Here is a 27,083-nt window from a genome sequence, read left to right on the forward strand (position 1 = left end):
ACAAAATAAGTAAGACAGATGTAAAACTATAAATGCAACATATGTAGAAATGGAAAAGTTGTAGAAATGGAAAAGAAAGGACCTAAATTTCTTATCTGATTTGAACAATAGACTAAATTCTTCCATAAATAGAGTTTATCTGATTTGAACAATAGACTAAATTCTTCCATGAATTCGTGGTACTTCAATAGCCATTGATTTAACGAAAGAATTATCTGTAACATAATATCAGCAAACTACCTTTTTTGTGGTTCGTCTGACCATAGTCAATAGAAAAAGTTTTTCTATTGACTATAGTCTGACTGAGTAAAAAAGCAATCCTAGTTTCAAGATTCTATGTCCAAGAATTCTAGATGTCCCAGAGTTTTTTTAAAATAGAGATATTTGTTTTTGACTGGGTTGATTGTTTTTGACTGAAAATCATAAAAAACTTCTTAGCTTTTCGCCTCACTTTAAGTTCTAACCAAAACGAGACTATTTCGGCCAATTCTGTTGTTTTCAATGAGGTGGCGCATGGGGTAACAGTGCAAATGAAAAACATTGAATGGTACGTGGCTATTTGATGAACTGCTCTCGTTTTTTAATATAAAATCTGTGAGGAAAATTAATGATATAAATTATTGTGGGTTTTAAATGAATTGTATCTACCATTTTTGTCCACGTAGGACCAAAAAAGTGTGTAGCTGTCTGCTGATGACGTAATTAGTTTACCCTAGCCCTAACCCTAATCCTAATCCTAACCCTAACCCTAACCCTAACCCTAACCCTAACCCTAACCCTAACCCTAACCCTTTACTTAAAATAATTAATCATACTAATTTATGACTATTAATCATGCTTATTTGTGACTATCAGGTCGAGCAGTATGGAAACTATACAATTCCTAAAAAAGTAGACTAGCTAGGCCTTCATTTTAGATTGCCTAAAATAAATACTGCTATGCCAAAACTTGCTGCCCCGAAATTAATGTGAGTTCCTATAAGATCTGCCGAGAGTTGTTATTTTGGCCACCACAGAAAGTGATAAAATCGTTTCATTTCTTGAAAAGAGATGAGCTTTAAAAACAAGACATGCTACCAGCAGATATCATATATACAATGATAAAAATGCACACTTTGGAATTATGTGTAGTCATCAAAGCTGTGTAGACACTATTTGCAAAGTTTGTTTGGGCAGAAAGTGAACAAACCACATGTCAAATTGAAATTGGAGTATTCTTGGATGTATTTTCCCAGTGCTCCAGATTTATATATGCCAAATAACAGCAACATGTGAAGGGTATTTTTTGTCTTTGTTAAAGCTGTTGGGAGTAAAATACACATGGAACAAGATGATCTAATTTTTTACCATGCACAAAGTTTTCAAAGTTTGAGCAGATTTTGGTTTACAGAAACAGTTCTCATCTGGTTGGGTTCACCTAGTTCTTATTTTTAGGAATTATGAAAAATGTTTATCATTGCTACATTGTTTTTATCACCACTAACAACGCTACTAATGTTTTTCTCTGAAATGTACACCTAAAAGTTACATACTGTGTTTTTATTGTTATTAGTCTCAGCCGCACACAAATTTTATCTGTGTTATTTGCAAATGTGCAATTTTGTGGACATGCAACAGATCCCCTGGGCATCTTTCAAAGATTCCAATCTGGCAAGACATGGTAAAGCTGAACTAGAAAGCATGCTAGGGGTGCACCCCATATCATAACCACCTAGAAATTTTCTACCAGAGAATCAGTGATCATAAAGGGGGGTCACTAACAAAGGTATCACAAAAACAACAAAGTGTAGAACTTTTTCATTCTCCATCTATTCTGATGGTATGAAGTGTTGCCTGATGGAAGCAGCATGGCACTCAGTGTAGCTACTTAGGGCCATCCTGTTTTATACACCAAAAGCATATTGTTAAATTTATATAATGCCCTTTCTTGTGTAAAATTATCCTAGTTAAATTGATAGGTAGCTATGAGAAATCTAAATAAAAAATCATTTGTGGCTCTAATGTTTAGCTTTGGTTTCTGATTTTTTCCTCATTTAAAGCTGCTTTTCACAACACCTCTTCATATGATTAAAAATGTTTGAGCAAGTCAGATTTTCAAACAACTTTTTAATTGAGAGAAATAATTTGTTGGACAATTTTGTGTCTGAATATTTGACATGCTAAGAATTTTTGCATTTAATGTTATTATTTTCACTGTATATGAATAAAAATAGTGCAATTAAACAAACAAATCATTGACACAGTACAGTTATCTTCTGATTCAAATTAAATACCTGACTTTGGAATTTTGCAAAATCCATTCAATGATTTCAGAACACATTTTACTGAAAAATTAACATTTTCAGACTTTATTAAGATTTTGTAAAAATGTTCTAGCAAGACTGTTTCTCATTATTTTATTTGTGTGTTGATATTTATGTCATTTCTATTCTCATTGGTAGATAATGCCAGAAATCTTGCTTTTTTGATTTGCTAATAGACTCTTCTTATAATGATGCTAATGATGGTTTATCATTAATAGGTAACAAAATGATGAAATGGATCCAAGCCATCACGAGAGACAAGAGGAAGAGCTGCAGGTTTTGCAAGCAATTTACATGAGCGAGTTTGAAGACCTAAGAAATGAACAGCAGATTAAGGTATAGATTTTTTAATTGTCAGATCTTCATTAGCATAGCACACTGTAAATATGAAATGATCAAAAGAAGTTAACATAACACCCCAACAAAAATGAGAGCCCATAAAAGTAGTTTGCATTAAGGTTTTTTGGCCTCTGTCACGAGAAAGCTTTGATAATATAATTTTTTCCAGAGGAAGAAAGTGCCTTAGACACTCTTTGTATAAAGTCATTCAAGTCTAAATAAAATTGTACTTTACTGAAATAAATTCTTGTCACTTAAGCAGTTGAAAGATTCCACTTCACTAGCTAGTCAAGTTGATCAAAATGCTTTATTTAGTTGCAGAAATCTTTCAATTTGTTCAATCTGGCTTTTTGTGGGTGTTCACCCCATCCCAATTCACCCCAATTGAAAATTAAACTGAAAATGGTAAATTTTCTGGGCCCCCCAAAATTTGATTTCCTGGTAAGGAAGAAACATTCAAGTCAGCTCTTTTTGCATAGTACTCTAGCAGAGTTTGAGCCGCTATGGTGGATCGGTGAATGTTCCGCTAGGAAATTTATCTTCAAGCTGGAGTTCTTCAGTCATGCTCAAAGACTGTTTATCATTGTTTTGGCACAATTATTGTGAAAATTTCCATAGAAAGTGAATAGAAAGCCTTCTGTCAGTGGTTAGGGTCTGAAATTGCTGTATACAGCGTACTATCATCACCAATTTTTGAAAATTTTTCAGTGCCCCCACTACCAATTGGCTCTCCTCCAAATTTTCTCTGAATCCGCCCCTGAATGTAATTTCAATAACTTTAGGTATTGGCTGTTATACTCATAGCAAAAGCATTTAGATACAATGCTGCTGGCTGGTTAAGATCATCAGCTGGATTATACTACACTTAAGTTTTGAAAAGGACTTTATGCCAAATACGGTCCATTCTTAGACTTACTCCATGAGCCTCTGTTTCGCTCCTGCCTCATTTGACGGACACTACAACTGTTATTACCAATAATTTTTAACAATTTTCAAAACCTTTTGTTTCTGCGTATTGAACTCAATCTGTATTGGTGAATCATTTTTGATTTTGGCATTTTATTATATCCAGGCCGGACACCCTCCAATTGTTTGTCTGAAGCTGACACCACTTCAAAGTATAGTAAACAGAGATGTTTATGCCAAAGTCGACCTTGTGGTCAAATACACAACAAGATACCCTATCGAGTATGTTACTTTTATTTTTTAATTATTTGATCTCTTGAAGGTTGGGAATACATAATTTTATATTTACAGGTTTCTTGCAGATCTTAAAATTTATCTATTTGCCCTGAGTAAACACTAAACAGTAAGTGTTTCTACAGCATTTGACTTTTCTTCTGTCGTTGAAGTTCTTCTCAAGTTATAGCCATTCGTCTTAGAGATGTGGATATTCTCAAACAAACAGAAGAAACAACCTTCAATTTTAGACAGCTGTTGTTGCATGAGTCATGCAGAGCAACAAGGTCTTGTTCTAAGTGCCTGCATGGTATCGATATTATAGATGGAAACTGAATCAATGACATAAGATAGAAATTTCAAGAGGCTTTAGTTTCATTGAGTGTTGAAAATGACAGGATCTCAATCATTAACAGAAGCCATTGCTCCCTCTAGATTGTATATTAAAGGCGACCCACTGTCTTTAACGAGCCTGAATCAGAGTGGCGAATCAGAGTGATAAGTCAAAAGCGATTTGCGTCTTCACTCATTGATCAGCCTATGTTTATTTTAGCCCTCCAATTTTACGCCTGGAAAACCCCAAAGGCCTTTCGAATGGGCAGATTGGTACCTTGAAGAAGGATTTAGATGAACAGGCCAAAAACCTCATTGGGGAGGTAAGTCTCTGTGTGAAACTTTTGTTGCTTCGGTCACTTTTATCTTAGCCAAGAATAAATGCTTAGAAAAAATGTCGTAAAAGTGGTTAAGCGTTATGATTTTTTGCTGCTATGCTTTAGCAAATCAACAAATTTTTCTGAACTTTGACTGAAAGCTGCAGCCTGAGATCTGTCGTTGGAGCCAAAAGCTACCAGAATGTTAAAAATATTAATTTCTTTCAGATAAGAGATTTCAGATTAATTTTTCTACTTCGTCAACTTTTTCCTCCATTTCCAGCAGCATTCCTGTGTTGAAGCTTACGTATCCTATATTCCAACGATATTCTATCCCTATCATCTTGATACTATGATCATGCAACTCCTTTTGCATTCTATATCAATCTTTTTCGTGGTCTTCCTCTCGGTCTCCTTCCTTATTGTCAATCCTCTATTTCGTTCAACTGCATTGCTATTCTTGTCCATTGTGGCCAAATATCGATGTCGTCCTAGCCATGCTTGTAAGACTTCAGTACAAATGTTTGTGACTCCAAGACCTATACCGAATATCCTCTCTGCTTATCTTATTTAGCCACGGCATACCCCTGGCAATCCGCTAAAATTTTCGTTTGTCTGGTCTCCAGCATCTGTTCCTCCTTCCTTTGTAGTTCATAAGAGCTTTTCCAGTAACAAATCTAGTTTCTGTCAACCTTCTTGGCCTTTTCTTACCATAAATTTTAAAACCTCTCCAGTGAGAGTTCTTAATGTTTTGTTGACTTCAGGTTATGGTTCTACAGCTGGCACAATCAGTTCAAGCTTTCCTTCATAAATACAATGTTCCTACACTGTCTTTCCACGAGCAAATGCTCAAGAATCTACAAAAAGAAAAGGAGATACAAGAATTGGAAAGAAAGAGGCGAATTGCGAAGGATGAGGCCCAAGCTAAAGAGTTTGATGATGATGTTGTTAGTATATCACTTGGTTTTGCTATTTTTTGTATCAATGTCTCTATTTGCCGCAAAATTTCCAATTGCGTGACAGATCATGAAATACTGGATGATGACAAAAAGGTTGATGCAAATTTTCGCCTAAAATTTGGATCGAAAAGGTCTTTGGGTCAATTCATTTATTTTCAAGTTTTGCTGTTGCGTCTGATAGGCTAATTCCGAACAACTCCTTGTGATCCTAGAGCACCTTTTTATGTCTGTTTAGGCCCTTGATGCAGTCTATTATTGAAATGACATTGGCATGAAAGGCAACTACGCCGGTAGTTATAAAAGAGGCTGGATTTCAAACTAGAAGGCTGTTTGGTTCATCCAACTCCTGTTTAACGCAAAATCTTGCCTCCTGTCCTTGCCACCAATTTCATTTTACTGAAGGCACGTGTCATGGAAGCTGATTCCTGTTTTTCTTATTTCAGAGCAAAATGGTTCAAGTTGCTTTACAAGAAAGAGAAGAGGCTCTGAAAGAAAAGGGGAAAAGGAGACAAGTGCTGGAAGAAAGCGTACGTTTTCATTATGTCATCAAAAATTTTTGCCTTTTCTTATCTATCATCTGGTTGAAATGAGGTCCATTTTGAATGCATTCCGTAGTAGAGCAGGACTCGGAACCCTCCTTTTGTCTCTCAGACAATTCATGAATTTAAGAAAAAAGACTTCAATATGAGAAGAATTCACCAACGAGATTTTTCGTATCTTTTCATACCTTTTAAAAAAGTTTCATGTTGATTTTAAGACAGTTTGCTTCCACACTGTTTGGACAGTAAGTTCGTTTTGTTTTAATATTTTAATATATTAAAAGAAATCATTATCTAGGACAGATGGGTTGTAGAGGCCCTCGCCCTACCCCTAAAAATACGCTGAAATTGTCCCTGGCCGAAGTAAAAACTCTGCAGAAATATCTGGAAAGATCTCGTGAACTAGCATTGTGTTTTTACTTTTTTTAGCTTCTTTTGATCATAAGTCCACAGTACCTGTGTGACCTCATTTTGTTTATTTTTCAGCGGGTTGGCTCATTAGAATCAGAGAACGGTGCCCCGCTAGGGTCTAGTCCCCCAAACAGTGGAAGAAGACGAAGAAATAGTGATAGCTTTTGTGAAATGGAGAAGCCTTTGGAACGGCGAAGGAGCATTAGCTGTACTAGAGTGAAGCAGAAGGTTGAAGTTGTAGATTTTTCAAGTAAACTAGGGGGAAAAGTTGTGCATTGTGGCAGGTGTATTGGTAAGCAGCATCCATTTTTGTTCACATTTTGTCTTCTATTTTGATTCTCCATAAATGGTCGGTCAACAAACTGGTAAGATCTTAAAAGGTTCTGTTCTGGAAGATTACCCCACGCCGCTCTAAAAAGACCGACTAGTGCTACATCTAGTGTTACCTTGCAGAGGGATGTCAGATTATTAACAAATTATTGTTTTGGATCTGAATTTCTTGTAGGACATCATTTCCAAGGAGCATGTACTAGAGATGGTTTGGACCTTGACAACGGGTGTGTCGTTACCGCTTGTGAATGGGCACTCAAAGCCAAATGCGGAAAGAAGAAGCCATCCTTAAGTTTTGCTGGCAGCTCTGAATTAGAGGACATCTCAAAACAGGTAATGCGACAATCTGAATGACGCGTTTTTTTAGCAAATAAGATGTCCTGTTATTATTTGTTGCTACCTAGCTTCCGAAGATAGTTTAAGGACACTGGGAAGCTACGCTTATCGAGCAGTCATCTGGTCTTTCCTCCCGATATGACCATACCTCGTGATTTTTACGGATCGAATTACAGAGAGCTGACAACGCTTCTGATTCCAAGTGAAAGTAAGCGAACCCCTCACCCTAACACAAGTGGCTAACCAGCTTTGTATTTTCACTTGTTGGTTAGGATGACACAGCAAGTAAACCCATTTTTTACAACACAATAAACAATAATTTACGTAAATCCTTATCTTTGTATGAACGTTTCATTTTGTATTATTTAGGTTCAAAACATGGACCAGGAACTCTTATATTTGTCATCAAAACTACAACACGAAAGCCTGATTCGCTACCACTCTATGTCCATCGAAGAAAAGAACGGAACTCTATATGTCAGGGTATGTTTCTACCAACCATATTACGAACTTTTATGGAAGAAAAAAAAACTAATATTATATTGCTACAGTCGTCTCCCGTTAGGTCGTACCCCGGATAACTCGGGTTTTAACTAAGTCGGACGGAAGTTACTTAAGTTTTCAGTGCTCATTGGCTTTTCCAACCTTAAGAGGCCAAAAGTCGTGTCCCAGGTAATTGGGACATTCGCCAAGTCGGATTAAATGAACAACTTAAAGGCCTGATTCTGTTGTAGTATGATTATGAAAAATGTTAATTAACTTGATTTGCTTCCAGATAATGAAATATCCAGTACTTTTTTTAATATGACCAAGAACGAATTAGGTTTTTCCATATTATTTTCTCTAATTTGGTTATTTAATGCCCCTAAAACGGCCCTTGTTATCCTGATTTAAAACTTTGTTTTTGTTTCTCAACAGCGTTTCCTGTGTAACGTGACAGTTTTTGCTAATCATATTTCATTGTAATTTTCCCCATCAGCTTTTTGCTCAGCCCTTTGCATTCTTTATAAGTCTTTTACCCTAATGAACTAATGCTAATTCAAAATTTACATTGAATTTAATCTTCGTTATTAAACCAGATTCTCACAAACTATATTAACTCCCTAGCTTATTCGACCCTCAAATTTTTATCGTAAATTATTTCCAAAAAATATCATATGAAGGATAGTTTGCTCCGTTATTTAAAGCAGTCTAAATACAAAGTATCTGATTTCAGATTTTGATGGACAACATTGATGGGTTTAGTATAGCTGACTGCATTAAGCCACCAGGTTTGCCAGTTGACACCATCAAGAACTATGCAAAGCAGCTCGTCCAAGTTATTAATTACCTCCATGGAAAATCAGTTGTTCATCGGGATTTAAATGTAAGTAAAAACCGATTTTTTTGCTCCTCAGTATTGATATAGAACCAAGTTATAATATAATGCCAGGGTTACAGTATGACTATGAAATGACACCCTAAAAAATGTTTTCGGAATTGTTGAATATGGACCATGTATTCTGCGAAATTTATGATTTACTGCTACAGGTGAAAACGTATAGAATTATCCAAAAAAATTTAGATTAGTCACATGAACACAATTGCCTTCTCTGTCAAATGCATTTGGCTTGGTTGTAAGATTCATTAATCAAACCAAACTAGTATTTCTTTAATAAACTTCTTGTATTTCACTGGCCCTATCTCAGCAAATTCGTAACACATTTGGCAGAGTTGATACAATCAATAAGTAATTTTCAACCGGGTTTTTTTTCCTGTTGACAGCCATCGAATATCTTTGTTTGCAAATGGAACATTTTGAAAGTCTGTGGCTACGCTGTTCTTAGAAGGTTAGTTACAGTATTTTTATGAACTCTCAAAAGCCCTTTGCCATTATTGTTTTAATCAACCTCCATTTGTCCTTCAGTTTTGTTTTGCACACTAATGGCAATCATAGCAATCCAAGACCTGGAAGACTCTTTCTCTCTCTCTTTCTCTTTCTCTTTCTCTTTCTCTTTCTCTTTCTCTTTCTCTTTCTCTTTCTCTTTCTCTCTCTCTCTCTCTCTCTCTCTCTTTCTCTTTCTCTTTCTCTCTCAGCAAGTCCATCCGAGGCCTTACATTCAAAACTTCTCTTATTTATATTCCTGCATATAGAGAGCCTTTTTAAATAGAATCGTCTTTTCTACTAAGACGAATATTGACCTGCGTTTATACGCTACGTTTATATTAAATGGAATTTATTCTTATATGATTTTAAATGAAATGCCTTGCGTTTCAGAAGTTATACCCCCTCGCATTTGTTCATATCTTGCAAAACAACATCGACCATTTATTCGTGTGTCTTGCATCGTTATATGCTCTTTGCCTAGGTTGTCTGATCTCCATAACCTCTTGCAAGAAGAAGGCACTTCTCAAGATGAGTTTGCAGATTACCGTAAGCTGGTTAAGCCTGGAAAGAAGGGAGACATCTTTAATTTGGTAAGCCACCTCTCTATGTGAACGCGTATGTATGATAGTGATCAAACATCTAAAGGAAATCCGTAAAAGATACTTTAAGACAATACTGCAAAAGGTACTTCACTTCGCAAAACACCGGAGCACGATGTTGGAAGAAATTTTCACCATTTTGAAATCTATTCCAAACTAATAACAGATTTTCTAAGCAAGTCATACTAGTTTTATTTCAAAATGAAACATGCTGGCGCTTTGTGATTGCATTTTCGAGATTGTTTTGTTTGAAATTTAGATAAGCCCTGCTTCGCTTGGGCCACATAGAATACAGTTTTATCATTATTGTCGTTCATTACCTGTTTACTCGTGTTTTGTGAATACATTTGAATTGATTTGATAAATTGAATTTAAGTGAATTGAACTTGGCATTGCTGACTTTTGTGGAATTAGTTATTTTTATCTCTAATGATTTTTATTGAAGACGAAGCGGCCTACTTTTTAAAACTTTTTAAAAATCGGTGGATATTTTTCCTCTTTGTATTAAATAGATGTTTATATTTTTTTGTATTTAATAGATAACTATATATCTATATATATATTATACAGTTGGTCAGTATTTTATGACACATCTTGTTTTAACAAAGAGAAAGTTTTAAGAAGACAATTTTGGTTGGGTTATTGAGAAAGCAGATCAAATGAATCTGAAAACTAAGAATAACTGGAATTACTCTATTAATTTGACTTTAGAATGATTTTAAACCTTAAAGTGTTTGTATTCAAGAAATAAGATCTATTTTAATAAAATTTACAATCTATCGCTTGCTAGATATTTTCAGAGCTCTGTTGGTCGTATATAATCTGCTAATCTATATTAACTTTTTCCAACATTATGATGTACTTTGTGACATCATGATAATTATTATTTATCATTAGTTATTCATCTTAAGCTTATTCATTTTTACGTCATTTCCAAGGCACAATCACACTTGATAATTTCTGTGAATTCGTTCCATAGGGCTTAGTGATATTGTCTTTGGTCCAAGGTAAAATTGCAACTGGTTACCCTGTGGAGCTTCCTGCTGGATTGCCTGACGACCTTCAAGATTTTTTGCTCAAGTACGTTCTCTTAGTTCCTCAAAGCTGCCAATTTTGTTTGCAAGCCTTTTATTCGTTTACTTTATATTGTGATATTTTATGAAATACTCTGCTATGATTTACTGTTTCCTGGGTTGTCTGCTATTTATTTATGCTCATCTAATAAATTCTATCTCCGAATCTTATTCTTGCTAATTTTTACTACCTACTTGTATCTACTTATCTTCGAATTACCTACAGGGTTTTTAACAGTGGTGTCAAGTAGAACATAACCTTATGCTGATCGCAGTTGGTAGTTATTCAGAGAAAATGCCTGCTCTTTTTACCCAAAATGTAGCATTCGTCGCTAAAGTTTTAGTATTGCATTTTAGTAAAAATTTTAGCCGACCAAAGCATAAATATTTTATTAACATGCTTGCAGCATCAACTTTTTAGTTGGCTCATGATCACAATTTTGCATTAAAGTGCAAAACAAAATTCTGTTTTGAAATAAAATATTCTACAATTGTGAACTTTCCCACAAAGAAACGACGTTTCTGAATGAATAAATGTTTTGATTAAATGAATGCTTCACCAGAGACGTGATTATTCTATGATGGTAGAAATCACCGAACAGCGGACGCTCATTGCATGACTGTTCGTTTTAGATAGGTGCCGCTGCTCGCAGTTTGCTTCTACAATGCTTTGGTCATAAAAACTTTGGAGAATGTTGTTCATGTCTTTTAATTAAGTGGCTTTTAAAGGCATTTGTCCGCTATAGAGAAGTGTCCGTTATTAGGAGGTGCCCATTAAAGGAAGGTGTCCGCTGTAGAGGACCTGTAATAGGGAGGTGTCCGTAATAAGTAGCTGCCCGTTATAGGGAGGTGTCCGATGTAGAGAGGGCCTGTTATAGAAAAATGTCAATTATAGAGAGATGTCTTATAGAGAAATGCCACCCCTTATAGGGATTTAGCTATAGAGAGATGTTTCCTTTATTTGGAGCTGTTCTTTATAGGGATGTGTCTGTTATAGGAAGGGCCTGTTAAAGGGATGTGTCCGTTGTAGGGAGTTTCATTTGTAAGGAGGGCCTGTTATAGAGAGGTGTCTGTTATAAGGAGGTGTCCGTTAAAAGTCGGTGTCCGTTTTAGGGAGACGTCCGTTAAAGGGAGGGCCTGTAAACGGGAGGTGTACATTATAGAGAAGCGTCTGTTAATTGAGTTTTCGCTGTAGCAATAATGACAGTTATCTTATAGATCATATGTCAGTAATTTTACTTCTTTCTACGTATTCATATTGACTTGCAGATGTCTGGTTATCGATGAAAAAGAAAGATGGACAGCATTACAGCTTGCGAAGCACCCTTTTCTCATCATTGAAACGCCTCACAAATCTCATTCTTTAAATAATGGCGTTGGCTCTAATCAAGCTATTGCAGAGGATGACAACGATGGAGGTGAAGAAAACCTGTTACCTATGATTAGTGTATTAAATATCCCAAGTAAAACACGACTGATGACTGACTTTGCAATCCTTGAATCGCTTGGTCAAGGGGGCTTCGGTGACGTCATTAAGGTATGCAAAGGACTATTTATTCTTCTATCATGAACAAATTTTTCACATTTTGCAGCTTTTTATAAATGTATTTCAAAATAGCACGGACGAGCGGAAACATATCATATCATACTAAAGGTTGACTGGTTTAATACGCAATACTGCTTTACTGGTTTATCCAAGGGTAGGAAGAAAGCTGTAAGAGTTGTTATAGCCATTGCATTGAAAGTGTTTTTAAAGCATCGATTAAACCATAATCAATAGAAAAAACTCTGGTCTGGAAGTCCTTTATTTTATCCTTTTGTTTCGTGCGCCGACTTAAAGCCAGCCTACTCGTAGGTCACGTGATCAAAACGAGTGCACAAACAAATTTTGATATGGTGGATGCTGATGTTTAAGTGCGGAGACAAGCCTTCAACTCAAACTCAAAGCTCAAAATCTTTTTCACAGCATCAGCAGGCCGATCACATTATACTAAAATGTAAAAAGGAAAAATGTTGGGTATGAATACAATAATAAGAAAACTTTTAAAGACGTTATATCGTAAACTTGTTGGTGAAGGATACATGGAAAAAACTCAAAAAGAGCTATCGGGTTCAATCAAGATTTTATTTTGAGGCCATGTATCCTAATGGAGGGGTTTAGATTTAGAAGCTACTAAGATTTTGATTGAATACTTAACAGAAAGTAATGACTAAAATTTGACTAAAATCAGAACAAAAACAATAACAAGATGAAATAGTACTAACACAGAAGTAGCGAAATGAAGTAATAAAGTTTTACCAACTGATAGTAAATCTACTGCTTTTGGGGCCACAACAGGCTCTAGCGTCCCAGCTTTTGACACGCAATCAGCATTCACAACATCAGCTGGACGTGTACCCAGCGAATAGTTTAGATTTTATATTTTTGTCGAAAAAAAGCTAGACGAACTGTTAAACGACGAGATTTTTCCCGACATGGATAATTTAGTATCAGAGAACTCAGTTGTGCAATTTGCAAAAAGCATTACAACAAGAAAAAGTGGCTGTTTCTTCAAGAAAAGCAAAGAAGAAACAATACATCGGTGTTGCCATTGCAGCTGGCCTATCCCCCAATCGGATATGTCAGATGTTGTAAAATTGGTAAAATTTTAGCAAACTGATTTGAAACAAAATAGCTGCTAATATTGGGTCTGCCCACAGGCAACAGTCATTCAGAAGCCTGCCAAAAGCGATTTTTCCTCACCAACTTTTAACGGACTCTTTAAAACAATAATTAATGGAATGCTATGCAGTCTTATCGGTCGGTAGCGAGGGCGAACAGTTTTTTTCTACTTTTTTACGGTACGGTTCTGCAGTTTGCATATGTTCTTATTCCAAATTGTGCAGCCAGCTTTTTTAACTTCTTTTTGTTGAAAATTTGGGAGACGAATTGTACAGCTTCTTCAGGAGACCACAGCAAGTGGCCTTAGAAAAGCCATTGCCGATGAGCGATAAAGATTTCGATTGCCTACAAGACTCATCTGGCTAGATTGAAAACAAATTTTTGAAAAAGCAAGAGACAGCCCAAAATACGAATATGACATTAACCAGACTTTAATTAGGTTGCTGGACAGCTTCATTGAAGAACGGCCTGTGTCCCAAGGACTGATAAAATCAAGGAGGTTTGATAAGAGCTAAAAATGAAATCGAGAAAATCTTTACTCAAGCAGAGTCAGAATGTCTTTCGCAGATACGCACTTTGCCATTCTTCAACCTTTCTCTGAAATTAGCATCAAATTCACGATATTTTAATAACACATCCAGGATATCCCTTCGCCGTTTCGAATAAAAACGTTTTTCTCTTCCTTTCACTCCACATTTATTAAACGCATCGTTAGCTCCAGGCATGTTAATAATATAGCATACTTGATGATATGATGATAAGTTGAAAATATCATGTTAAAACGACACGAAAATTAGAAATTTGAACTCTACCGAGCGAAAGTTGTGCACTCATTTTGACCACGTGTCATCGTTAAAATGAAACAAAAAGTGAGAAACAATGGGCTTCCAGACCAGAGATTTTTCTATTGACTACTGGCACTTTTTTAGTGACCTTGAATGTTCTCATACGACAATATACAAGAATCGAATCTCTGAATCCATCATACAATTTCGTATCAATTTCTCAAAAACCTGATGTTTTTTCCATTCAACAATCATGCATTCGGTCGATGTAGTTAGAATACCTTACCTTGTCAATAACAATGACTTTTTGGGTTTTTCAAACTTGCTTAGCAGTTGTGAGTTGGCCTAAATTATATAAAATTACCTCCATTGGCTATAAAGGGCACTTTTGGACCAGAAGAAACTTTTAGTATCAGATTATCAATAGTTTGTACCCCGTAAGTAATCTGTTGCCAAGTGAAAGTTTGAGCCAGTCAGCCACTGACGTAACAGTTCCGCCGGTCCTATAATGTTCTTTAAAAACAAGAAAGTCTTTTTAACATGTTTCTTCTCCCTGGAACCGTGGAAGCTGGGCGAGGGCGTGGCGGGGGAGTTTAGCCCCGATAATTTCCAAAATGTACTTAAAACCGTACCAAAAATCACCCTACTCTTGCATGCTCAGCCCCCCAAAACGTTTTAGCCCCCTCAAACTATGCTCTGCGGTCCTAGCCTTCTACGGATTGAACCCTGAGTCATTACCTTTTTTAATCCATCTCCACTTTTCGATACCTTTACCGATACCTATAGAGTAACGATATACACATAAGTTACTCTTTGGCTACTCCGTTGCTTCTCTTATTAATAGAAAGCTTTCTTATATTTCACATTTTTAAGATTAACCTAGAAATTCAAAGGCAATATGTCACGACGTTGATTGGTTATAAGAACAAAGGGATTTTGATTGTTTCCAGTCCCCCTTTAATTTATCGCATTGTAAAAAGTATGGCGGAGCGCTACGAGACAGATTGCCTTTAAGGTCTAGACGATATTTTCATCCGAAGATGTTCAGATTCGCGCGCTCAAAAGTACCACACAAGAAAGTTGAAATGATGTTGCTTGAACGAATCAGACATGGTAGACCGATTTGTGTCAGGCAGCAATGGTTGAATGGTTTACCGGGTTTATAAAAACGGAGCACATTTGGAGGACCCGGGCATCGATCCCGGTACCTCTCGCATGCTAAGCGAGCGCTCTACCATGTGAGCTAGTCCCCCATGTAGAAATAGGTTATTTTGGCAAGTATTTGGTCTCATATGGTTATTTTATCAGTTTAAGCCAAATCCCCTTCAAGCCGCACAAGCTCTTGTTGTTAACCTTGTAGCCACAAGTCTAGTAGAACGAGAAAACGAAATTTTATAGCACTTCTAGGGGTTTACGCTGTTATGGAAGAAAGTTTCCTATAGCTACATCTAAGTTTCTTTAAAATTTCAGTTAAAGTGTCTTTCCTGTTATTAATGAATTTTTTGCTCGCGAGTAATTTACCAAAAACACAGCGTGATCTTTATCGAACTTGCCAGAACTACTTCGCAAAAATAGAATCTCTGGACAAGTCATGTTTGCCTTGTTTGCTCTCAAACTGCTTTGAATGTTGCAAATTAAAGTTTTTTTGTTTTTGTTTTTGAAAGGTCAGGAAGAAGCTTGACGGCTTGTTGTATGCAATAAAAAGGATCAACTTGAATCCGAAAAGTGCCCAGCTGAAGAAAAGAATTATTCGAGAAGTGAAACTGCTGTCGAGATTGAACCACGAAAATGTGGTTAGGTAAGTTCAAGGGCCTTCATGTTTTTCTTTCTTAAAAGGACGTAAACATGATAATCAAATGCTGCTAACTGTAAGAAATCTTCTATTGGGGTTTCTCAAGGCTCATATATAGGCCCCATCTTTTTTATAGTCTCTTTCAAGGATCTCAGACTACACAAAACTTCGTTCGTGTTGCAAGAACTGCATATTTTGATAGCAAAATATTTTGACGCACTGGGAAACTCATTGCTATAGTTTTTATCTCAATTATAAGACCATTTGATAAATATATAAACCTATAAATCTATACATGTAGATTTATAAATCTTTTCTGCTGACTAGTTAAAGGTGTTAATTTTGAGTGAAAGGTTAGATGAAACTTTGCTTTGTTTTAAAGTTTTGCCAAAATTTGCCTTAAATTAAGAACCTTGACAATGCTAAGAATTGTTAGAGTGAAACGAGTTAAGTTGAGTTAAGTTGAGTTAAGTTGAGCTAAGTTTAGTTAAGTTGAGTTAAGTTAAGTTAAGTTAAGTTAAGTAAGTTAAGTTAAGTTAAGTTAAGTAAGTTAAGTAAAGTTAAGTTAAGTAAGTTAAGTTAAGTTAAGTTAAGTAAGTTAAGTAAAGTTAAGTTAAGTAAGTTAAGTTAAGTTAAGTTAAGTAAGTTAAGTAAAGTTAAGTTAAGTTACGTTACGTTAAGTTGCATAACCTGGAAAACAAAACTAATGAAATTAAAAGAAATTAAAGTACGAAGCCCAAATTCTGGCCTATTTTCTTTGCTTTTTGTGGAAGGAGATTTTCATGAAATAAATTTAACAAGTTCCATAAACGAAGATAGACGGTTTACCTCATTTTGCCGAGATTTGCTGTATGAGTTTTTGAATGGTCTAGCAGCGTTGAAGTGAAAAGTACCTAGGATTGGAGGTGTGTTCGCAACTGTACCTGTGCTATATGTGTATTCAGTTATTGGGGTATTGTATTCATGATACCTAAAACTCTAGCATAAGCTATTTCTGTTTTTTTCAAAAGTCATTGGCCTTTCTATCCGTTCTTATCCTGACTTATTTCCCTCTTTCAAACTTCCCTTCTCTCCCAAATCCCTAGCCTCGAGGCGCCTCTCCCTATAGCCCTTGTTGGGACTTGCTATAGGCTCCTCAGCCCCTCTTAATTACCAGCTACAGAAAAAAGTTTTGTTTCAAACATAACATGCGGCTCTAATTTTGTCCTAGGTACTACAGTTCGTGGATCGAGGCAGAAGATATTAGCAAGAGTGAAGTTAACTCTTCGGATTCCCGCAGCCGCACCGAGAGTATGCAGCGTAAACGCGCGGGCAACAGTGTAAATGAGAAGGCGGAGAAGGAAAACATGGAAGACAGTTTGATGAAGTACAATAACTTTGAAGAGCCAGCTTATGTAGATGCCAGGGATGATGCGGATAATTCATGGGCAGACGACGAGAATCATTTCAGCGAAGCCTCTGGTACTGAATCTGATTCTGAATCCGATAGTGAATCCGATAGTGATGATGGCGGGAATAGCATTCACAGGAAACCCAAGAGTCCCGGTGGCAATGCGAGTTTATTCTTGCAAAAGAAAGACGATAGGACGGAATCGTCTGAGGGCGTTGTGTTTGCTATGGATGAATCCATCTTTCTTGAGTTAGGAGAGCCGTCAGATTCAGAGGTCAGTATATGCTTTGAGCCCTTTGCTTACTGCAATAAATCTGACGAAAACTGAAGACGTTTAGCTAGGCTTCTGTTTAAAGGCAATCAAACGATAGTTATGTGGCATTAGGCATCTCTCAAACAACAATTGGGCAATCAATTAGCGTAACACTACACAAACGTTTTTACTGGCCAATAGTTGATTGACAGGTTGCTGAAGCCACTTTGGTATTTTTGATTGCCTTTAAGTTAGAAGCGAGTGCTAAATCATATAGTTTCTCTCTCTCAGTCAAAAGTATCCCTGCAGGTCAAAGATTTCCAAGATTTCTCTATTACCATCATTTTGTATTTACAAAACTTACAAAACGGCATTTGGCAAAATCATTTTGCGGCTTAAAAATGAGGAGCCAGTTGTTCTGAGCTTCATACAAATGTTAGCTTTGTTATAGTATATCGCTGTCGCAACGTTTTCGATTACGTCATTTTTACGTTCCACCGTATTGTTTACTTTCAGGATGAATGGAACAGTGATGATCTACCAACTGCAGAAACGTCAGAAGCAATCTCCTCAGAGGCAGTCCTTGCGCAGTACCTGTATATTCAAATGGAGTATTGCGAAAAGAGCACATTACGCAATGCTATTGATGAAGGATTGCATCAATCTGCTGATCGCATGTGGAGGCTTTTCAGAGAAATTGTCGAGGGATTATCTCACGTCCATTCCCAAGTATGCGTCTATTTTGGTTGCTTTAGTTTAGCTTCTCTCTGCTCTACGGCATTTTTGCATTTGTTTTATTAAGTAGCTGCAAGAGTCTCAGGGCTACCACAAGAATCCTCGCTAGACTCATTCTTCATTTTAAAATTTAGCAAGATAAATAATCGGAATAATTTCCAAATCCCATTCAAGATTTGTCTACCTTGTCAAAAAGCTTAACTTAAGTTGGAAATCCCCTTTGTTGGACCATATCCTTACTACCCCCCTCCCCGCCTCCCTCGAAGGATTCAACTGTACGGGCTTAAACCTCACTGGATTAGCATTTCATGAACATATTTACTTTTCGATACCGTGAACATAGTTGTTTGTAGTTTCGTTTTTTTAAATCTAAAGGGAATCATACATCGTGATTTGAAGCCATTTAACATTTTTATGGATTCACGTGATCACGTGAAAATTGGCGACTTTGGATTGGCTACATCTCATCCGACGGTTCCAGTCGATTTCTCCTCCGTAACGCTTAGTTTAGCCTCGGACAGCCGAGTATCAACAGATTCATCTAATAGGATGACCGGGAAAGTTGGGACTGCATTGTATGTCGCACCGGAAATTGACAATTCAGGCGAACGTGTCAAGATAACGGAGAAAGTTGATATGTACAGTCTTGGAGTAATATTCTTCGAAATGTGTTACCCGCCGTTACCAACTGGGATGGAACGTGTGAAAACTCTTGGTCTACTAAGAACAGTAAGTATTCATAGACCGTATACTGAGGCAAAACGATAAACCAAAGCATTTTTTTGCACAACCTCATCTCTTTTTGAGAGCTTTCTAAACAGAAAAACTGTTTGTTTCCGTACTCATTCGTTACATTACAAACAGTGCAGTGTTGTCATGTGGTATCTAAAACTCTGTTTGCATGTTAATTTTTCAAGCCCTACCTTGCATGATGTCCCGTTTAAGTATACCGAAGGTTGCATTCATCAAGGTTCATAAATATGAATTCAAGAACAAGGTTAGTGCTAACCCGATTCTCTAGGATACTTTAACTGACTAGTGTCAAAGAGGCCAAATTTCTCTTGATCATAAAAATCATAAGGATTAAACCAATAACCATTAGACCTTTCCCCTAATTACGTCATGGCGCAATACATTCTGGTACTTGTCGTTAAACCCGCGAACATTTGTTTATGTTTTGTACGGCGATCAGGCGAAGTTCTGTTATTATCCAACGCTCTTTGCTCGAGTAATCAAACAGATCACGGAAAATACGGCAAAATATACCGAGCAGCACATCTCAAGGTTTCCACAAAGCTCTTGCCTGGAAATCATCGCTGCAGAAAGTCGTTCCGACGGCAATTTAACCGGGATCTACGATACGAGAAGGCCTAGGCCAAACGAACGGAAAATTGAAAAATATGGGACCAAGGGGATAATGCTTCTAGTACTATGTAGTTTTGATTTCAGTTACTTTAAAGCCATTTACAATGGTTGGATATAACCCCTTCTTTTATGGGGGAGGGCAAGAATTATATGTCAGCACAAGAAGAACTCAAGACAAATTTCTGCAGTATAAACAAAGAAATTCATCATTCTTAGCAGGGTGCTGCAGATTTTTCTATCAGATTGGAAACAGAGCTTCCTTAATACTAGATGCATTTAATTGAAGGACAAACCTTGGCCTTTACAAGAAATAACAGTTTCCTCCTAGGAATATTGGGTTTCACGAATATGGAACGTAAATATCCTTCTTTTCATAATTTATATCCATGTTTTTTACTTCTGTAACTGCCATACCTAAGGTGCACTTACGCTGTTCAATATTGTTAGTGAATGCTCAAAGTGTCTTCCATTGAGCTGTTTACTTCAGAAATTTGGTATAACCCTAAAAGACTTGGTCCAACCTTTCCTGTCAATTGCATATCTTTCGAGGCCCGTATCGTCTTCTTGGCAATCGAGAGTGAATTGCTTGTTTTCCTCATTTGGCCTAATCGCAAAACCAGAAAGACTTTCTTTGACATCAGTTCCAGGACAAGAGCTGGGAGAAAAACTAGAGATGTGCTGTTCGGTACATTCTGCCGTATTTTCCATTATTTGTTTGACTATTTGAGCAAAGAGCGTTGAAAAACGACAGAACTTCGTACGATCGCCGTACAAAACGTGAACAAAAGTTCGCGGGTTTAACTACAAGTACCAGAATGCATTGCGGCATGACGTCATCAGGGGAAAGGTCTATTATATGGACGCCAGCAAGTTTTGATTTTGCTTTGAAGGTGTTCTGAAAAATACCAAAAAAATTCAAAAGACACTGTTCAATGATTCATTTAGTTCAAATCGCATTTTTTTCACAGGAAAAAATATTACTACCGGATGATTTTGAAGAAAAACCGCGTCCGGTTGAAAAGAAGATCCTTAACTGGCTGTTGAATCACAACTCGGATGAAAGGCCTACGGCCTCCGAGCTTCTTGAAAGTGGATTGGTTCCACCTAAACTGGAGGATCGCCATTTTGACGAGCTTCTAGCCCTTACACTAAAGCAACCAAGCTCCACGCGATACAAGCGTCTTACAGCAGCTTTGTTTAGCCAGAATCCTGACCCTGTTACAGAACAAATATATGACTTGCAATTCGAGAAACGGCAAGAAGGAATGCTGCTTGCATGCAACGCGCATGAATATGTCGAGAACGCTTTACGTACGCTGTTTACGCGGCACGGTGCTGTACACTTGGATATACCATTGTTAATGCCCCAAAATCGTGTATTTGAACAGCAAGATTGGATTGCCAATATCATGGATCCGGAGGGTATAATTCTATCGCTGCCGTTCGATTCAAGAGTAAGCCTTGCGCGTTATGTTTCGCGGAATAACATAAGGAATATTAAACGTTATAGCATCAACAAAGTGTTCCGTGACACAAAAATTAGTCGCACCCACCCTAAGGAAATTAAGGAATGCTCTTTCGATATAATCAGCGATTCTTCAAATTCGATGGTGCCTGATGCGGAGGTTCTTTTCGCTGTGGAGGAGGTTATTAAGTATTTCCCATGTCTGAGACAGAGAAATTTTTACGCACGGGTTAATCATACGAGTCTTTTGAAAGCAATTTTGTTACAAGCTAATGTAAATGAAGAACAGTTAAGCAAATTATTGACATTATTGCAAAGCTCAAAGGGCGATAAGGATTCAATGCAAAAATTAAAAAACTTCTTGACTAGCGAAAATATACCGGAACACAGCATTGCAAAAACACTCTCGATGTTAGATATTGAGGGTCCATTGAAGAAAGTTCGTGAGTCTCTACATAGCGTTCGAAAGTCAAGAGGCCTGGCAGGGTCTCTTGCAAAACAGGCGTTTAGCGATCTGACAGCGCTCTGCAAAAGCGCCGAAATGTTCGGTCTGCAAATGCAGGTCCAAATTCAGACACGCCTTGCTTATAACCTCAATGTTTTCTCTGGGGTTGTGTTTCAAATCGTCGCCGAGCATAAGCGTAAAGGAAAACTTGGAAATGTTGATATATTGGCGGCTGGTGGGAGGTATGATAATTTGCTGGAGACATTTAAAAGGTCTGGTGAGCAGAAGTACGTGCCACACGCTGTTGGAGCAAGCATTGAATACGAGAAGATTGTCAATGCCATCCTGCTAGATGCGTTGGAAACCGAATGTGTCCCCCCTGAGTTGAGCAATTGTGACGTCTTGGTTGGAGTTATGGGTGAATCGATACCTGCAGAAGAAAAGCTCAGTCTTGTTAGAGATCTCTGGGGACTGGGTACCTTTCTTTTTACACTATTTTGACACCTCTCTTGTTTTTGCTTTAGCTCATTAGAGCACGTATAGGTATTTTACTGGTTGTCAAACTTTGTCCCCCTTTGCCAAATGAAACATCATTAGATTATCATAATTTTTATTATCAATTATCATCAATCATCAAAAATCATAATTAATCATAATTAATCATAATCAGTTATAATCAATCATAATTAATCAACGATCATTTCAATCATCATAAATCACAATGAATCATAATCAGTCATAATTAATCATAATTAATCAACGATCATCATCAATCATCAATAACAATCGTCAGTAATCGTCATAATCATGATCTCTTTCACAGACATACGTCTGTTCTTTTACTTTCTGTCATCCTTCTTTAGTTTTTTATTGCTCCTCAAATAGATACTTTATTGTCTTAGACTGGAATTAAAACAGTTGTCAAGATTTCGTTTAACTTATTCATGTATGTAGTCGTTTCTGTTTTCTCAAGGTATTAAAGCGATGCTCTCAACCTATGACGCTGATAACAACTCTACACCTGAAGTACTTCAAGATATTTGCAAAGAATCTGGCATCAATCACCTTGTTCTTCTCAAATCTTCAGATATGGATGTCAGAGTAAGTGTACTCGGCATATCGCAAACAAGCATCCAGGATTAGTTTCATAAACCACACAGATAGCATGAAATTGCAGTTTATAATTGTTTAAAAGCCAAATGTTCCAATATGAGAATCAGTTGTCCTATGGTTTAGAACAATTTCTGGAGGTTTCTTTAATTTTTGTTGCTGGGCATAAAAGGAACGTTAAAATCTGTTACGTAATCGTAATTTTCTTTATTTCAATTACATTCCTTGTTTGCAGTCATTCCCTTTTGAGACGAAATTCTCTTCCTGTGATTATCGTGCCCGCATTCTCCCTTCTACGTCATTCCAATCCTCTGACAATTTTCCACTATGTCCCATTTCACTACCTCTCATCCTTGATTATGTTTGTCAATTACCACAACCATAACTTAAAACTTTTGCTATGAAATCTGATGAATTCTTATAAAGTTTTGTAGATAAGTTTTGCTATTAACAACAATCTGGTGAAAGTGTCGGACGGATCCTTGGGGAGAATAATACCCTATGCTTCCAGCTGAAAGCATTTTTTTTATTAGTTTACCTCCGTATCTAAATTGCTTTAAGGTACTTTTAAAAGTAATTTTGGTGAACGTTCTCTTCTAAGAACATGTTGAGACCAATTGCCTCTGATTTTGGTAATGCCAACCGATGCTACCAATGGAATTGAGAGTTGAATCACATAATTTGCTTTTTAGGTTCGAAGCAGAGAGAAAGACTGGTTCACCGAAGTCAAACTACCAAGACAATCAATATGTGATTTCTTGCAGCAAAAGATTTCTGGTAAATCTGAAACAAAAGAAGTCGAATCGATTGTTTCAAGGGTAAGAAGTTTGTTATTTTTCCCACTTAAAAAGCCAATGAAACGAAATTTCACATTCGCTGTTTAAGGCCTAATTTATTAGACTTAAATTTGCTGATTCAAATGATGTGTATCATGGCTGAACTTAAGCTTAGCACCTTCGCAGAAAATGCGTTCGAAATCCTTAATTCACCAGCTTTGCATGTTACAACATCGATTTGCAATGTGACGTCTCAATGTTTGCACTCTTTAAACTACTGAAGCATACTTTTGAAGGTTGGATTAGAGGCGAATAAATATACTATAGCAAAGTTGATCTTGTACAATGAAAAATATTGATACACGATCACGTTTAGAGCATATGTAATCTTTGTAAAGTGTTGAGAGATTAACGCAGTACAGTGAATAGAAATATCAAAGAATGCTGGAATGAAAGAAATATGAAAAACAAGGTGATGCCGACGAGAGAAGTAGGTAGATGTAGAAAGATGTGGGCGTAGCTTGATTGCAGGAAAGTCGAAAGCGAGCTTAGAAAAGAGGAGATAAGTACGAAGCCCACTCAAGGCTAGAAATTCGTCCCTTCATCCAGTTTTGAATTGAAGATCTCTCAAATTAACTTAAGATTTCTTATAAGATTATCTCTCAACCAAAACCCTCTTCGACAAGTTTCTCTGTAATCTTTGATAGGCTACCATCATTGTTAATAGGTTTCATGAGCTAAGGTTTCATGGAAATTACTGTTTACCTGTCGCTCATTTTGTGTAAGTGTCGCTCATGCACCGTGTCTTGTAGATACAGCTGTACTCTCTTTGGTTAGTAGTGTGGTATATGTTTAAGCTGCGGTTTTGATGCCTTATAATGCCTAATAAGATTATCTCTCAACCAAAACCCTCTTCGACAAGTTTCTCTGTAATTTTTGATAGGCTACCATCATTGTTAATAGGTTTCATGAGCTAAGGTTTCATGGAAATTACTGTTTACCTGTCGCTCATTTTGTGTAAGTGTCGCTCATGCACCGTGTCTTGTAGATACAGCTGTACTCTCTTTGGTTAGTAGTGTGGTATATGTTTAAGCTGCGGTTTTGATGCCTTATAAAACTTTCAACAGGAAACGTTTTAGATTTTACATCGTTGAAGGTTTAGTATAATGGACTGCAATGTTTACCCTCTTTGAATTATGAAAAGTAAAATTGAGAAAGTATTTAAAAATATTGATTTATCCTTAATGATTAGGTAAGGTTGTCGACTTGTGACTGTTTAGGCGATTCCCACCAAATATGGTTGCAATTTTCACTGAATGTGGTTGCAATTTTCATTGAATGTGGTTGCAATTTTCACTGAATGTGGTTGCAATTTTCACTGAATGTGGCGTCCGTCTTGTTTCTTAACATCGCAATTATAACTTTACCCGACTTTACCCATCCTATTTCTCAGTGTTCAAGTTTACACGTCACCCTTTGTTTTTTGATCCTGAAGTGGATTGAGAATGGGCGCTTACTTGTCGAAATGATCAGCGCTCCCTTACACAGAAGGATTTTTCATGCTTGTACTCATGTGGGCGCTTAGTTTTTAGAATGCTTAGTTGCTTTCTCACTGTTTGTAAAGGTTACTGACACATTTAAACTTTCACAAAGTTTTCCCACAATTGACCCCTTCAGAAGTACTTGATCTACTCTTCCAGTCTCTACGTTGTGTTTTCTTTGCTTCGCTTTGTAAATCATATGTGTATAGCCCATCTCATTAAGCCTTGCATTATTTTTAGTTTAGACGTAATATAATAATAAAGGCTTCAAATGGAAGTTGTTAATAATTATTGGTTTTACTGTCCAATTTTTTCTTCCAGGTTTCTTCTACTCAACAACTCCAGCTTAATGATACGCAGTTGATGAACATAACTTATATTCTTCAAGATAAATCTCTGAAACGAAAGATTGAAAGTCAAGTGCAAAGCATTTTGTCCACTGTCATCCACCAGTCGTTTCTTAAAACACCTGTAGAAGTGGTCGTGGTACGTATGCAACCAATTTTGTATTATGTCAAGTTGGTATTTTAGATCAGGTCACTAGGTACCGGAGCAATAGCAGTCTGCAGAATTGTATTCTTATCATGTTTACTGAAAATGCAGCTTTTGGTAGGAACCAAGTTAGTTTCTTTGCCTTAATTTGCATGTTTTGTTTACAAATGCAGCTTTCCAAATTAAAGAAAGAGATAAAGAAAATATACTTGCCTTTCTTGATATTTTCGCGTTTTTTATTATTCATCCCTGTTTCATCCTACAGTAGAATCCCGTTATAACGTACTCAGTTATTACGTACTTTTGGCTATAACGTACTGGTGTGCTTGGTCCCGGCAAAAGGTGTGCTTGGTCTTAGTCAATTTCTACTTACCCTCGTTACAACGTACTTCGGATATAACGTACTTAATACGCTGGTCCCTTAAAGTACGTTATAACCGGATTATACTTTATATTGATAGGAAATCTGATGACATTTTTTGCTGTGATAAGATTTCCTAGACAACATTAATGCATTCTTGTTTTCTTTTTCTAGGTTGATCTCCAACCCATAGTTATGAAGAACTTATTTGCACACTTAGATATAGACGCAGAAGACGATGAATTTGAAGCAAGTGTTTCGGATATAATAGACAAACAAAAGCTTAAGAAATCCGCATTGTCTATACACAGAATTTGCTCTACTTTAAGGGAAATCAAAAAAGAGAGGAACGTCGTATTGCTATATGGGTACAAAGATGATTTTTACAGAATTTTTATTTAAGATTGTAATGCTGAAATTTTTGGTAGATTTGTATCAATATTTATTAAAAATGAAATGTTTATCTTAAATAGGGGATTTTAATTTTAATGGCGTATTTCTGTTTAACATTTTCATATATACCTCAATTTTCTTTAAAATATTTATTTAAAGTAGGCATATAAAAATAGCTAAAAAACAAAAGCTAATTCAAGCCTACTACAAAGTACAGTTGTTTAAAAATAAAAAAATAAAAATACATATTTATCTAACATAAGAAATAAGTATAAATACATATATACATATTTTACAATGTTTTTACAGCATTTTTGGCATTTACAATACAATATATTTATCCGTTCAAGAACCCAACCTGACCCAACCTGACCCTTCGGTCAAATACTATCGTGGAAGCAATTCAGTTTCATGGATTTCATGGAGTTTACTATTGGTAATGTAAAGAATATTGAATATACTTCGAAGAGCTTGATTCATTGCGTGCCACTGCCACAGCAAGACGAACTCAATTTAAATGGCCTTCTTCAAATATCAAAAGCCTTAAGAAGAACCACAAATAGTTTGCTATTGTTGAAATAATTGCCACAAATAATTGCCACAATTTTCATAAAACGTTGGCAATCAAAGGTACTTTAAACCTCAAAGCGAACTTCTTAGAATCAGACATTTCATGATAAATCTATTTTGCATTGTCCGCCAAGACTCAATTGTTTATAGCAGTAAGGTTGTCGTCAGTTTATTCAAACTGTTTCTTTGCTGCATGTCAGGATAGATTCTATTTCTCAAAGTTGTAAGTAATCGGTATGATATTTGATTCCCTTATCATCGTCATCATATAGGGTAGGCTAAAAAACAGCAAATTTACAACTTATCAAGGCTTAGTATTTGCATTTCAATTAAAATTGAAATCTAATCAAAAATTGAGCCTTA

The 27,083-nt window shown here is 36.5% G+C and overlaps 1 protein-coding gene and 1 non-coding gene across 2 annotated transcripts; one reads left to right on the top strand and one right to left on the bottom strand.

Annotated features, from left to right (window-relative positions):
- The first annotated feature begins 459 nt into the window (after positions 1-459).
- Positions 460-26,225, top strand: LOC135681554 (eIF-2-alpha kinase GCN2). The gene is made up of 23 exons (XM_065196092.2): positions 460-547; positions 2,522-2,639; positions 3,715-3,830; positions 4,375-4,477; positions 5,236-5,418; positions 5,874-5,957; positions 6,456-6,672; positions 6,886-7,043; positions 7,416-7,529; positions 8,263-8,412; positions 8,811-8,875; positions 9,395-9,503; positions 10,492-10,592; positions 11,855-12,122; positions 15,697-15,830; positions 17,035-17,488; positions 17,984-18,196; positions 18,578-18,931; positions 20,536-21,952; positions 22,451-22,578; positions 23,280-23,405; positions 25,226-25,390; positions 25,932-26,225. The coding sequence occupies exons 2-23, from the start codon at positions 2,538-2,540 to the stop codon at positions 26,157-26,159; spliced, it is 4,989 nt and encodes a 1,662-aa protein (XP_065052164.2). The 5' UTR covers positions 460-547; positions 2,522-2,537; the 3' UTR covers positions 26,160-26,225.
- Positions 15,213-15,285, bottom strand: Trnaa-agc (transfer RNA alanine (anticodon AGC)). Its single transcript has one exon. It is a non-coding gene; the product is annotated as a tRNA-Ala (tRNA).
- Positions 26,226-27,083: the final 858 nt, after the last annotated feature.

This window comes from Rhopilema esculentum, chromosome 12, assembly GCF_057945365.1.
Source record: "Rhopilema esculentum isolate cy_ngs chromosome 12, ASM5794536v1, whole genome shotgun sequence".
NCBI lineage: Eukaryota > Metazoa > Cnidaria > Scyphozoa > Rhizostomeae > Rhizostomatidae > Rhopilema > Rhopilema esculentum.

Coding starts and splice junctions, on each gene's coding strand:
- LOC135681554 (XM_065196092.2), top strand. CDS start 2,538: ATGGATCCAAGCCATCACGAGAGACAAGAGGAAGAGCTGCAGGTTTTG. Junction 3,831..4,374: donor ACAACAAGATACCCTATCGA/GTATGTTACTTT, acceptor TGTTTATTTTAG/CCCTCCAATTTTACGCCTGG. Junction 5,958..6,455: donor GACAAGTGCTGGAAGAAAGC/GTACGTTTTCAT, acceptor TTTATTTTTCAG/CGGGTTGGCTCATTAGAATC.